Source organism: Pocillopora verrucosa, chromosome 11 (genome assembly GCF_036669915.1).
Source record: "Pocillopora verrucosa isolate sample1 chromosome 11, ASM3666991v2, whole genome shotgun sequence".
Lineage (NCBI taxonomy): Eukaryota > Metazoa > Cnidaria > Anthozoa > Scleractinia > Pocilloporidae > Pocillopora > Pocillopora verrucosa.
In genome coordinates, this window is record NC_089322.1 from 16,668,407 (window position 1) to 16,683,292 (window position 14,886).

The window sequence follows — 14,886 nt, forward strand, 5'->3', positions numbered from 1 at the left end:
GGGGGACTTTCAAATCCTTGTCTATCAGGATTGGCTCTGAAAACTTCGAAACAAGCGAACGTTATTTCGTTTCCAGGCAATATGATTGTGCATCAAGTTCTACCATAAACTTTTTATCCTCCCTTGAAGATATTTGTCCTTGCTCCATTTTTCTCCCTCAATAAATTATTTATTATTTCATGAGTATTTCCTGATAAGTTGATTAATTCTGATGATATTTGTGGACAAAATGGCGCGCAAGGTCACTTTAACCTGTTTCAAATCATCTAACCTATAGTCCACGTTCAATTGAGACCATTACTTTGTATCTAGGCAACAATTTCCACTAGAAAACTTTCATTAGAGTGGCGTGATCAGTGGTATGATATGCTCTTTGGACGTAATAACAAATCACCAATATATTTTTACAACAAAAGGCTCATACAGTATTTGCATATGTACCTTTTAGAAAAAAAACACCTTCGGCCAAAATAATTTTTGTCGAAGGTTTTCATGCCTCCACACATTCACTCTAAAATGTTTTAATCACCGGCTCTAGTACTCCTTCAGGCAATTATTGATTTCCGAAAAAGGTAACTTTTTTTTTTTTTTAATTTTTTTTTCTAAAGTAGGGTTGGCTTACCGAGATACGTTCGTTTTTCCGGAGGGAGGTTGAAGATCAATGATCAATTGATCAAATCTCATTAGCCTCGACCGATCGGTCCGTAAAGTTCATCGCTAAGCAAGAAAAGGTATTTTGCTAATTTTCTCCCCTGTATCATTTGATTTCCCGACTTTGTACAATTGCACTTGCGATTTTTATAAGAAATTTGGCTCCGTAGCGGAAAAAAGGAATATACTATTTACGTCGAGTTGTTTGCAAACAAAGAAACAACTGCTCTACTTGAGCGCTCGGCCAATGAATTTCAAATGAGCCGTGTCGATTTGTCAGCGGACGACGAACATGGCGGACCAAGAAGATGATGAGTCAGACTTTGAACGACAAGGAAGTACAGAACGAGAAAGTTTGAGTACTGAAAGTAGTTACGACGAAAGCCCTTTGAGTCCAAGGAGTGAAGATTCTGATTGGGGTTTTGGTGCAAATGAAAACTCAGTATTTACAAATGGATTCGACCCGGAAAAACAACGCAGCGAATTAATAAAAAAAGCTTCGATCGTCGACTGTCTTTTGTTTGAAATTTACGACCAGTATCACAGCAGAGACTCAGTGGATAGTGACAATGTTACTGAGTGTTCTACGACATCGGGGAGTTTCTACGGTGGTTCTTTCGACCTCGAAGAACGCGGCGAACGGTGGACGAAAAGCGAACTTTCCGCGAAAGGTTAGCAACAAGACCTTCAATTGCTCTTGTAAAATTACCAGCTTAAGTTTGAATGCAGTTCGACTATTTGCATTGGTTTTCCATTTTTATTTTGCTGTATAATATTGAAATCAAGAAGTCAGAGTAAAATTTCCAGTTAGAAAATGAGGACAGAAATTTATCCTTGTCCTATTAATTTTACATTGGCGAATATCGGACACTATCTTGTGTTTAATGCTGTTTAGTACTAGTTGTTTTTGAAGGATAATACCCAGCAAAGGTCGCAACATCAATATCAAAGCGTAATTTGGTTTCCATTTGAGTCTCAGAATTGGGAATTTTTCTAAATGGTAAGCATTTGTACAGGTGATGGTTTTCAATTTGCTGTTTATATTTCTGTTTTAATTTTTTTCTGCTCACAGATACAGATGAGCTTCGAATCATGGCAAAGGAGATGCGAACACGAATATCCATGCTTTCGACAAAATTAGTCAAACAACTTAAGCGGAGGGATAAGCACGCTTACAAACTACAAAGAAACTTTGATGTTTTAACTGCTATTCTTCAAGCGGTTTCGTTGAAAAGACGTAAGTATTTGACCTTCCCACACGCAACGCCTGAGAATTTTGTTAATCGATTTATGATCATTAATTGCTTGTTTGCAGCGCTTTAATTTTGGGAAATATTCATCCAAGCAAGAGTAAACTTCTCAAAGAAATCGAAATTTTCCAAAACTAGCTCTCTTTGTGGTAAATTATCTACTTTTTCCTGATTTTTTCTGAGCAGATATCAATCATAGTATTCTGCGTAAATTTAACAACTGCTCAATTTTCATAACAAAGGTCGCTGTTTACTTTAAATAGTCCAAGCTAGGATTCTGTTGAATTTTGTATCACAATCGCTTTTATTATGGGTAAATCTTTTTTGGCTAATTTTTCAAAATTCTTAACACCTGAACACAGCGTGATGTTCTAGAAACAGCCATGAAGATTTTTCTTAGGTGTTTTCAATGGCATGGAGCTATGTTAAAAATAACCTATTGATACCTTGTGAAATCTATTGCATTGCAAATTGCCTGACACGTCGTATTTTTGGCCTGAAAATGCAAAATTATTCATCGATCAATCATGATTTCTTTACATCACAGTTGATAACCCTTGAAATTTTTACAGGTTCTGTATTTCTATTGTTAGATGGAGATATTTAGATACTGGCTTTGTCCCTGGTGACTTTGAAGTGAATAGAACAAATAGTTCCTACTGTGTGTTGTGAAGATCATTATGCATATTCCAATTATCCAATCAGCCTCAAGTAACCAACAAATTGTTCCGTTTCACATTTGGTAACAATCTCAGCATCATTCTTTGAGATGCAAATTTTGCCAAATTGTTAAGATTTACACCTCTTGAAAAGAGCTACATTTTAAAAAATTGTTAAACTGTAATCAAGTTACCAGAATAAGATTGACAAGCTTTTTAATCAAGTTTCCAGAGGCTTTTAGGACATAGACATTTTAGACAGGCATGTCACTGTTAGTACCTTTGTTTGATTTTTGCTGTACTGTTGGTTTTCTTTGAATGAAGATCTGCACTGAGCAGACCAGACACAGAATATTCAAGAATTTAAGAAATATGCTTTATGAGAATTTCTCTGTGATATTGTATTTATCTTGTACTTTGAATATTACTATCACAGTTGCTATGCTACAGCTGTATTGAGTTCAGTGAAATTTCATTTGGTTTTTAAATGATATTGGCAAATCTTGCTTTTTGCGCATAGAAAATTCAATGTGCTCTTTTAAATGTGCAATTTTCTCCTTGAGTTTTACTTGGCTAAATCCAAAATGTAGAAGTGGTCAGAACAATTGGTCCTCTTGATTTTAAGTAATTACCACTGAGAGTAAGGTGTGGAATTACAGAAACTTTATTCAGAAGTTTGTTGAAAATCACCATTTTTTTAAAATGCACCAGATAACAACAATGCATGTTTGGAAAGTTTTTCTGTAAATCTTTTGTTGTAGAGGGATTTCCCTCAATGCAGGTTCATATGGAAATACCAAATGATTTTGGTATTTCAATATTTAATTTTGGTTTCATGCATAAATTAGTTAATAATGGTACTTATCTTGTTTCAGACAGTTTTTGCTAGACCCTTTTAGGTATGTGGTCATGTGGTTTGAAATGGGTAAATCAAAATGACTGCTCAAGTGGGTGCTTCAGACGACATCTTATGGTTGAAACTACTTCCTCTCTTGTGGAAATGTTCATATTCACATATAAATCAGCCTTAAATCAGACTCTGCTAGAATAGAAATTGGTGACAAAAGAAATGGAGATAGTTATGCAGAGCGTAACACCTTGGGCTGGAGAACAAACTTTTGAGCACAGTCTCTAAAGATCACAAAAAAAATATGACACAGGCATAAAAACGAAGAAAATGTATCAGGAAAATAATTTTTATGGTGATTTTGTGATTTATGGTTGGAATGAAGCTATATTTTGTCATAAACTGTAATTTTTTTGTTTTGCATTGATTGTGAGCTCTGGTTATGACTGTGAGCCAATCAAAGTTTTTAAAACAATTAACAGACTGGGGTCTTATATTTTTCTGAAATTTTAAGCCAAAAAAGTGAAATTTTTGAGAGCAGCTACAATCAAAATTTGGAGCCTTTTTTAATCCACTCTCCACCTCTATTACATAATGTTTAACAAACGTATTTTAGAAAATGGAGAGCATACCTATAATCATGATCAATTAATTATGCTAATGACAATATTTGAGCCTCCTCTGGTTTCTATTGTTATTATGGTTGTTATTATTATTATTATTATTATTATTGTTAATAATAGGTGATATCACATACATGTACATGAGTAGTAATGTTGTATTTGATTCTGTAAAATCCCACATTGCATCATAGATGTAACTTTAAATTTTTTTTTTTTTACTGTGACTTGGTTGTATGATTCACTTATTTGAATGATAAATGTCTTTTGGGGGTGTCCTCAAAGGTTTTCCAGACTTGATGTCATTTGTGATGTTTTGTTGCAAATTGTTTACAATTTTGAGGATTGAAAATTTTTTGGTGTTTTATGAAACAAAATTTTTGCTTTGGAAGAAAATGGAAATTTCTTCTGAGCACCAATTTTTGTTATATTTGGATATTAAACAGTAAAACATGCACATGGAATGAAACAATGTCTAATGCTATGGAGGTCTACAGAAATTAAAGTTTTGACAATTAAAAAAGTGGAGTATTGCTTGTCTTTTTTTAGGTGTGGATACTAAAATCAGGTTTTCCTTCATCCCTCAGTCTGGAAAGAAGGCATTTAAACATGTAAGTAATGATGACTTTTTTGTGACAGTTTTCTTCAGTGGTTTTCTTTTACAAACAATGATACTTTTTTCCTGATAGTGGCTTGCTGCATTCAAAGCCATCGCCAGACTTAAAGAAGGTGTCCCATCGCAGTGGAGAAGGAGGGTGAGTTAACCTTTACTTCCTAGTTCCCTCCAGAGTAAATTAACTGAATCCTTACTACTATTTTGTCCAACAAAAGTCAACTTGATTTTTTTAGTGCATTTGCATCAATTTTGATAGAGTTAGTTTTATTGTCATTATGTTAATCCCCCACTTTGTTTTGTGAAAAAACTTCTAGCAAATTTGCAGCCAATGTTCACTCAGAGAAGCAAAAGGTGTTTACAAGGCAGTTTCAAAAGTGATGTTTTATATTTTATCCTAACTATTGATGCCATTGAACTTCCCACATCTTACATGTATACTCAAGTTTCACCCATTTTTTCAATGACTCCCATCTGTCTGTGCACCAGATTTCAGTGTTTACTCATTTTGTGATTTTATTGAATATCAAATCCCTTGTTCTTGCCTTGCTTTTGCTCTTCTCTTTGCTCTCATACTGTTAAACTGCATCTGTGTTATAGTTAGGAAACATTTTTCAGGGGTGATAGTGAAGTAATCTATTTAAAGATACACTTGTAGTATTTTTTGTAATGATTAACACTTTCATTGTCAGTTATGGCTGTGTCTTGCTGAGAGTAAAATAAAAGATTTGGATTGGGAAAAGACAGCTAAATTTTGCTTTAATGAGAGAAGTAATCCTGATGATGATGAGCTAGGATCACAAATAGTAAAGGTAAGAATTTATGTCAGAGAAACACATTGTAACAAATTCACATATTGACATTCCTGTCCTAGCAGTATTCAGGAAGTTTGTCGCCATGGACCTAGTTAAACTGCTTAGTCTGCAATGAGTTTCCTTTAGCTCACTGGTAGAGCATCTGCAGCACTAATCAGAAGGTTGCACATGTAGGTTTGACTCCTGTTGAGACTAATCGGAGTTCTTTTTCTCCAAGTTTGCCTCTGTCATTCAATGAACAACATATTTCAAATTCGAATAACTTAGAGCTAGCTAAGTGCAAGTGTTGTGGTTCATTGATTGATCTCATTCTCACAAATTTAAAATGGCCAGTCAATAAGACAAGATGTGAATTGTATGGCAGACATGTACAGGGTAATATTTCATGATCAAGGCATAAAGGAAGTCTTGATTTTATCAAAAACTAATTTTTGCAGTGTTTATCAGTTTACTAGTGTTTACTACAGTTTTGAGCTTTTAATTTCTGCATAGAATGGAATTTCTACCAGTTATCTAGAAATACATGTATCACACTGTAGATGGAGTTGTCTTCCTTGATCTGTATTTTTCAAGGTCGATGAGAGATTTTTAAACTGTGTCCAATTCAAGTTGGCTTTGCTTCATAAAGTATGTAAAATGAAGAATTAGTAGAGGTCCACTGAGAAGTCTACCCAATCATTACTTTTTGCAGTCCTAATAATGTGTCATTCAATGATACAGAGTGAAGCAGTATTGTTAGTGTATGCCCACAAGTCAGTGTGGCTGATAGATGATGTCACATGTACATGTACCCCACATATTGTATTATTAATGATAACTACCACACAATATTGTTTAGGATCTTCATCGAACTGGTTGCAGCTGGTTTTGTGGTCAGGATACTCCTGAGGAAAGAGCATCACTAAAACGCGTTCTTTTAGCTTATGCCCGACGCAACAAGGCTGTGGGTTACTGTCAAGGATTCAATGTCATCGCAGCATTAATTCTTCAAGTCATGGACAGAAATGAGGAAGATGCACTAAAGGTACATCTATAATTAATTGCTAATAGTTTTTATTTTGTTTTGTTAAGGTTTTCCTTACCCTTTTCCATCTTAATTTTATCGACATGTTTGCAAGGATACATGAACTATCAGTTTTTCCAGAGCTTTGAAAATTAACCTTTTCATTAACTGCTAGGAGAGACCAATACTTGATGTCCCTGTACAAGAGTGACAGGGTTGAAAAAGTTAGCATTTTAGAAAGTAAATTGTTGTGAAATGTTACAATCTACAATTTCTTTTTATAGGTTATGGTTTATGTCATCGACCACGTGCTTCCCACAAACTACTTTGCAAATAACCTGCGGGCACTTTCTGTCGACATGGCTGTCTTGCGTGACCTAATGAGGGAGAAGCTAGAGAGGCTATCAAAACACCTGGATAGCTTACAAGCACAAGCTTTGTCACAGAATGGTTCCAATGCCATGTACGAGCCTCCTTTAATTAATGTTTTCACCATGCAGTGGTTTCTGACACTGTTTGCCACTTGTTTGCCGGAGGAGACTGTTTTGCGTGTATGGGACTCCATCTTGTTGGAGGGCTCAGAGGTGCTTCTTAGAGTTGCTGTTGCTATTTGGGGTAAACTTGGAGAGTATGTATCGAACTATTTCTTGGTTTATTTAGGTTTAATTGTATTCAGTAAAGATTTATGTGTAGGTTTGTAGTTCAGTCACCCTCCCACTCCCTCATGTCCACCGGTCAGTCAAGTACAAAGTAGGTGCATGTGTAAACATGTACCTGTTAGCTAAAATATTTATCGGAAACCTCAAGTTTCCTGTCATAATTTAATATGAATTTATCTAAAAAAAAAAAAAGAAGAAGGCAAAGAATCTCCGATTATCCTTCATGCAAACCAAAATGTAGAACGAATTGAAATAATATGGGATGAACTGTAAAATTCTACTTTAATTTGCCCTTTTCAGGCAAGAACGGGGGATCTCTGTTATTTCCATTTACGGGAGAGTATTTGCGAAGGTTTAAGAGACATAATTTATGCCGGTTGACGGGCGTTAAGAATAAAAGGGATCGCACGCGCACAGGTCCCATACCGACAGCACTTTCCAAACCACATGTCGGGTGGAAAGTTTGACTTTTCAGGGAGTGTTATGGTGACTTGATAGGGATACAGTTTTGTTATACTTCCTTTCCCTATGATTTTTTTTCTAAATGTCATACAACCACCAAGATGTATTCTCCTCCTCTAAAAGGTTATGTAGCATTATGTTAACACAGCACTTTAAACCAAAACAGCTGCGCACTCGAACGCCTCCGATATTAGCTGTCTGACTCAAAATATTGATACAGCTTATTACATTGGACACTTTTTCTTCCATCAGGCGTCTTGAACACGTGGAAACTTCTGATGATTTTTACAGCACAATGGGGGTACTAATACATGATGTGCTGACTGGAAATGTCATTGATTGTCAAACGTTAATGCAGGTATAAACATTTAGCTCACGGTCCGATTTTAATTTTTAAGAGTATACTCACCGTCATTGAAGTTTCTCACTTTTTGAAGACTTTTTCTCCGGCGAAAAAGCGTCAAACTACGGTGGCCCACAATTGGGTTTCTACTCTGTGTTTGAAATAAGGGAGAACACCGTATTCTTCCTTGAAAGAAGTAAATGTCACTTTTGGAAGTTTTTAAATCGACAATTGTTGGATTTGGATTCATCGATTTCTGATTCGCATTGCATTCAAAACCTTGCTAGACGTTGTCGATTGAAAAATTGTCGTAAAGAATCGCCTCGTGGTGCACTTTTCTAAATGATACCAATTTTTAGCGCGGAAGTGTTGCGTTAAAATGGTTAAAATTAAACTATATTGCTATTTGTAGGAGGTGTACGCCTTGGCTCCGTTTCCCTTACCAGGGTTAGCAGAACTTCGAGAACAGTACACGTACAATATCAACCCGTTTTCAGACGCTACCGGCGATCGAGGTCAGCGATCAGCACTAGGACGCGGTTCTAGCGATGAAGAAGACGACGTCGATGACTTGGAAGGGATCGGTTGCTTAGGAGCTCTGTTGCCGTTCTCGGAATTTGCCCCTGGAAATAGCACTAAAGCGCTAGGTGCCGGTGGCGAGGATTTGAATGACATTGCAGCTGCTAGTCCGGGCGTGTTTGCTACTGATGGTTACTCTCCCCTACCATATACCACGAAGCAGTTTGGTTCAAGAGGACGCCGTGTTCATCAGGAGATGACCTTCTTACAGAAGCAGTATGCAAGGATGAGGCAGATGCAGCAGAATGCTGTAGTGGTGTTTTCAGAGGCCACAGTACAGAACATACAGGAATCTGAAAAGCGCAAGAGCATTCCTGCTGCTATTAATCATCTGTTTGTATCAGCAACTAAGAAAAAGACTAAGACTGCTCGAAGTCATTTCGGAGTCAAGAAGGAGAACGAAACGAATGCTAGTGAACGGTTATCAGTAGGAGATGTGGTCAGTTCTAAGACTGAGACCAAAGTGGAAGTGAAACCAAACGCTTATGAGAAGGAAAGCATGCAGCATTTGAATGAGTTATTCAAAGGTGATCAGAAGGAAAAGAAAGAAACCAAACAGCTTTCAGAAGAGGAAAAGGCTCCAGAGGCGAGTGAAAAACACGTTAAAACTGATAGGACAAAGGAGATTTCTATGAAGAAAATTCCAGAAGAGAAGAAAGAACAAATTTCTGAGGAGAAACCGGCCAAAAATGTTAAGCGAACTACTCCAAACACGCGTAAAATTCAACATGTTGGATTAAATGGTGAAGTATCGTCGTTAGAAACTGACAAACCAACGCAAAATAAACCGCTTCTGTCTGGTTTGAATGCCAGTCGTAAATCCACAAAAGTTACGGTGGTTGAATCTTCGTCATTAAAAGTAACTGCAGCGAACAATGATAAGCCAAAACCCGTGAGGGTAGTGGACAAAAACAGCCCTGCTGTTCTTGACGCAGGCGCAGTATCGTTCGGTGGCACGGGACGAGTATACACCCGCTCGTATCACGGGTCTGGTTATAACTCCAATAACAGTTCTTGGCTGTTGGAGGAAGACAAGAGGTGCAAGTATCCCGAGAACTTCAGACCTTTCCCTCAACGAAACAAGCAGCCGAGTAGAAGCAGGATTCTCTACGGAAACATGTCGGAAAAGGGCGCTAAGCGAATGGACGCGTTTCAAGGGAGGAAGGAAACTCGACAGGGATTTAACAACGGACTTGCTGTTAATAGTGCTTCGGATAGCAAACGAAGTTAGCCGTTGAACTCTCTTTTTACAACGGTATTCAAGAAACTACTGGTGTGCCGCGTGAGTAGACCGGATTACAGGTACTAAGGAGACTGCCTTATTCATAAAGTGTCAAAACGATGTGTTGAGTGGAAAATTTTGAGAATAGCAGTGACTGGGAACAGACCCTTATATAAAACTACCGTTAAATTTTAATTAAAACCCCCTTATTTAAATCTTCTTCGTTACCGATAAGGTTAGACAGCAAAACGGACCTTTTTTATGACAGTATGAAAGTCTCAGTCATCGTGCGAAAATGATCTTCCCGTTTGGCTCACATAATCTCAGTCTTAAGAGCAATATGGCTGACCAAAAGTTTATAATAATTATAACTTAATCATTGAATAAAAATAAGAATTATATAACATAATATAATAAACTGTAACTGTATTTTTTGAAAAAGTACATTTTTGAAAGGGAAATACGTAATGGAAAGTATTCAAAGTTTTGATACCAGACGTAACTGTTATAACCTTATACTCCTAGAAGTGATCGGTACCTGTATTCTCCAGTAACAAGCAGCTGGGCAATGAGAATTTAGAAACTGATCAACTAGGGGTTTTGTTTTGTTTGTGTGTAACTCCAAATTCTCCTGACTAGCCAACATAATTTGTTTGTTATGAGTTCACTTTCAGATCTTGAAAGTTAACATTTTATTATGGATCTTCTCAAATATGTAATTGTCTGGCGTCAAATAATATTTATAGACTTTGAGTTACTGTAGCTAAGGGTAGAATAATTACCATCTTGCATCAATGGGAACTGTAAAATATTCAAATTCATTGTAAGATGAGTATATTTTAAAGGTGTAGAACGGTTCCGTTCCCTGGTTACTAAATCTTTATAAAGTGTATATAAAGTGTAAGGCTCTAATTAATGGATATTTAAGAGAATTCCAGTCCTTTTAAAGAAGGTGCTAATATTTAACGATAAGATAGCGAATTACGCATTGGTCATAGATACGTTAATCTTACTTGCATACAAAACATATATAACATGCTCTGTTGCAGAATTTCACTTCGGTCGTCATTGAATGTGTGTTAGTCGCTCTCTGGTGTCCTTGAAAATTCCTATTTTGGTATATTTGCACCTGTAACCCTTGAAACCTATAATTTGTTTCAACACTTGCTAGGTTGGTTCATTCGCTCTTTAAGTTGATTGCTTTCCATTTTTTTCAGCGCGGGCTGGGAGGGCTCTCGAGTTTTTCTTGCGTAGTTACAATTTCTCCAGAACGTGAGAGCTCCTTTGCGACCGATTAAGAAGCGGGCTTTACGTATGTTAACAGCTACTCAAGGTTTGCAACTCGTTAATCCCTGTTAACCGGTGAAGAGGTAGATAATGAATTATTTCCAGCACAAGAGTGGATAACACAGTGATGCTACAGCCCCTTGAAACCCATATGAAGAGACAAAGTAATAAATATTTATTTCCTCGAGTGGCAGTGACTGTCAAGGCGGCAGGTGGACCGTGTTAGACCTCGTAGGATTTGTTGCTGTTATAGTGCATAAACACATTTGGTGAAAGTAATAAAATACGAAAGATAACCGGTTACAATCTAATCAAGCTAAATTAGTAGATGTCTGCGAAAGAATACAAACTGACATCAAACTGAAAAATCCAATTTAACTGTTTTATCACGGTCCAACTCAAAATTTCGAGATAACTTTGAAATGTGGTTATTTGTTGACAAAATGTTCGCCATACTTTCTCATTGTCTTGATAGTAGAGTTCACACGAAGCCTTTTCTTCCCCCGTCTTATTTTCCATTTTCAGTCTATAACAATCCATTGAAAATCCCTGTAAATGCGTCTTTCTCTTCGAAGTCTTGTTCACAGCTGTAATGGGTAAAAGCGGGGTAGTTATGGGTCGGAAAGCAACACTGCTCGCCATTACGAAGTCAAATATTTTGCTATGTATAACTTCACTTCTTTAGGTCCAAAAAATCGGTAACCGGAAGTCATGTTATTGATAAAATTAAACCCAGTTAATATTTCAAAGATTATCATAATAGCTTAGGCCTAACAACTTTGATCTTTAATGAATACGGGACGTTGCAGAAGCGTGTGGCTTACTATATGCCTTTGCAAGTGGAAACCTACCTCTCAGAAGACTTAGAACAGAAGAAGGAGGCAGAACAGGGACTAAAATAAAAGAAAAAAGGTTAAAAGTTGATTTTACAGAATCGTCAAACATCTTCACGTGTGACAATGATAAAATATAAATGTCATCGGATTAGAGTTAGCGAGGCTTCCTTATTTCATATTTCCTCCTTCACGAGAATAATGCGTTCATGCTTTCAGACAATTTCTTCATTTTTCTACGCGCATCTTTTAGTTTTGGTCACAAACGGATCAGTACAATGAAAATACGATACCTTTGCTGATATCGCTGTGTGCACTCATCTTCGACTGCTATCACGTTCTCTTTCTGTAAACAACTGCTTCATTGCATTGATGGTGTATCCAACGTGGTTGAACTCTGAGAGCCTAAAAGATTAGTTTCATTCTCTGTCTTCTTCTTCGAGCTTAAAGCGTTGGTCTGTCCTTCAGGCTTAGAAACAACAGGCAGGATATTCCAATCTTCTGCATCTAGAACATTATAGGGGTCCTCCGATGGCGATCTCAGCCTAGAACCATGTTTCATTCTTCCTGTGCTAGTGAGAGTTAGTTGCCCTTTATTCCAATAACTGCAACATGTACCCCTTGCGGATCCGGAGTAACCTGTTAGATCAAAATCCTCTGCTTCAGGGGTGGGTGGAGGTGGTAGTACAGGCAGGGGAATTCTCCTCAAGTGCCCATTAGATTGACTGATGCCTAGAAATAAGGGAGCACATGAGTTAACTCTCGCGTTACATCTGCTTTGAATCGAGAGCTTCTTGGCATCGGCCTTTCGACAACTGATATCTTCTTGCGGTTTTCTGGAGCAGCCACGTCGAAGAAAAGAGGGTGCAAAGACTTGTTCCTCTTTTGCCGCAAGTGCAGCTCCTGTGGGCTGGTGTGAGAATCGCTTTCAACATTTAAAGTCAAGGCTAATTCATCGTCATTCCATAGCTCATTCAAGCTAAAGCAAGCAAGCTAATCATCAAACTGATCTAAAGAAATAGTGAAACATTTTAATGTTTTCATTTAAGATAACATATTTGTTCCTCAACGATTTTGCATTAGACATCCGTGTGTAAAAGTGGCCCCAGTAAGCGAATTGTTGTCTTTACAACTGACCAGGGGACCCTGTGGTATAATGACACTCCGTAGCACAATAACGTCCGTATACGAGGTCGTCCAAATTTTAGGGAGGGTGTGTAGTATTCTTGGTTTTTACACCCTTATGAAATTCAGTTTGCGTCAGAAAGAAAGACGTATTAGATCACATTAAAAAGGATTGAGTAAAATCCTATGGCCTTACATTAGGAGGGAAAGAAACAAAAACGCGAATATTGGTCCTCAAAAACGAGACAATGAAACACAATGATACCTTCATCTTTACTGGTATCCCTTTGTTCTTCTCTTTTCTTAAATGCCAGTTAACTTCTTCCCAACAAAGGCTTCCCGTATGTTCTTTCTCACCAACCACAGTCTCCTCGCTTCTCTCTTCACAGATGTGAAAAGGGCTCCTGCGGCTATAAACCAAATCTTTTGTCCAGTGTTAAATCCACATAGCTGGCTCCAACCGTCTCCGGCGCCGATGGCTTTAGAGCAATGATCATGATGAGACTTTTGAGTTAACTCAGACAACAATGCAAGGGGATCTTAATATTATAAAATAACCCTCATGTATGTTGCATATGCGTCGAATAGTGGGTAACTAGTACAGGCAGTTACCTTTAAGCGTTTGGCTGGCGTGCCAGGAATGGCTTGCGCTCTTATGTGAAGGTTTTCAGGAAGGAATCCATATTTCCGTGTTCATCCACCTCGGTAATTTTTCTTGATTATCTACAGAGCAAAGTGCAGTAAGTAATTTATTTGACCATGAATAATCGTTTTTAAGAATGTTTTTAATGAGAGTCTATAACTAATCAAATCATTAAGGATCAATTAAAAGCGGTTTAACTATAGTGGTTTACTATCAATGGTGAACAATTTGGTTCTTTATTCTGTTCCACCTAAACAAGTCATGATACAAGCTGATGGTTAATGATCACTTCATCAGCTTAAGTTGTTAAGGCGTTAAGGCTGTTCTCACTTGTAAGAGGTTCGTACGCTTTCTATGGAAAAACTATCTATTGAAGACTTGCGCCAAAGCGGTGGAACCTATGTAACTACCCGCTAACCATTGCCAAAATTCACCACATGCATATATGCGCCGAGGACTGGCTGAAGCAAGATAGTTGGTGCAAGCAATGATACGCCCAGTCTTGTTGGATTGGAACAGAATATTGAAAAAAAATACAAACCAACAACAAACAAAAACAAAAGAGCCAAAACAAAATAGAGTCATTCAAGTCAACTTACCTGTGACGTCCTTTTCCTTGGCTTAGAGCTGATACGCCTTGTTTGCAGCATTCATGTGGCCACATGTGTGTTTTTGTCAAGGAAGTTTCAATTGATACGAAAATGTAAATGTATTTCCAAATTATAAGCCTATCAATGCGCAAAACGTTGCATTGACCCGAAGAGAATTAATCACAAAGTTTTACAAAAGAATGCTTACTGATGGTGGTACTAACTTATCCCTAATTTTCACTATGTCCACGAAATGACTGATGGATGCAGACTGACACCGACCGATACCTTTAATTGCAAATAATTAAACGTCTGTTGAAGAGGAATATAGGTTATGATTAACTCTCAAAAGATCTATTACTTCCTTGTTGAGGCAAAACGATGAATACAAGCGACCTTTGGCGTTCCGGCCTTGGACGTGCTGGCTGCTTCTATTCGACTCTTATGTGGAAGAAATGCAAATTGTGTGAGAACGGAACACGCAAGGAGACTGTTCGATTAGTTTTAGAAATTTCAGTGTTCCAGTCTATAAGTGTAGCATTCCCAGTCAAGCAAATTTGAAAATTTAGTGGTGAATTATGAAGAGGTATGAAAGGTAGAGTTTTCAATCAGTAGTACAAATTATTCCAAAAACTGTATCTATATGTGCTCATTCAAGACGATACCTGCCCGACATGAAAAAAGA

The 14,886-nt window shown here is 37.4% G+C and overlaps 1 protein-coding gene and 1 pseudogene across 1 annotated transcript; one reads left to right on the top strand and one right to left on the bottom strand.

Annotated features, from left to right (window-relative positions):
- Positions 1 to 668: 668 nt before the first annotated feature.
- Positions 669 to 11,186, top strand: LOC131774229 (TBC1 domain family member 30). Its single transcript, XM_059090238.2, has 9 exons — positions 669 to 1,322; positions 1,724 to 1,888; positions 4,577 to 4,638; positions 4,717 to 4,782; positions 5,333 to 5,452; positions 6,294 to 6,479; positions 6,743 to 7,086; positions 7,832 to 7,937; positions 8,335 to 11,186. Exons 1-9 carry the CDS (start codon positions 944 to 946, stop codon positions 9,730 to 9,732), a joined length of 2,826 nt encoding a protein of 941 aa, XP_058946221.2. The 5' UTR covers positions 669 to 943; the 3' UTR covers positions 9,733 to 11,186.
- Positions 11,187 to 11,293: 107 nt separating this feature from the next.
- LOC136284222 (uncharacterized) lies at positions 11,294 to 14,275 on the bottom strand (annotated as a pseudogene).
- Positions 14,276 to 14,886: the final 611 nt, after the last annotated feature.

Bases quoted from the DNA above. Each gene is read 5' to 3' on its own strand.
- LOC131774229 (XM_059090238.2), top strand. From the start codon at position 944: ATGGCGGACCAAGAAGATGATGAGTCAGACTTTGAACGACAAGGAAGT. The intron at 1,889-4,576 runs GTAAGTATTTGA...GTCTTTTTTTAG, and splicing joins AGCGGTTTCGTTGAAAAGAC to GTGTGGATACTAAAATCAGG. The intron at 4,639-4,716 runs GTAAGTAATGAT...TTTTCCTGATAG, and splicing joins GAAAGAAGGCATTTAAACAT to TGGCTTGCTGCATTCAAAGC.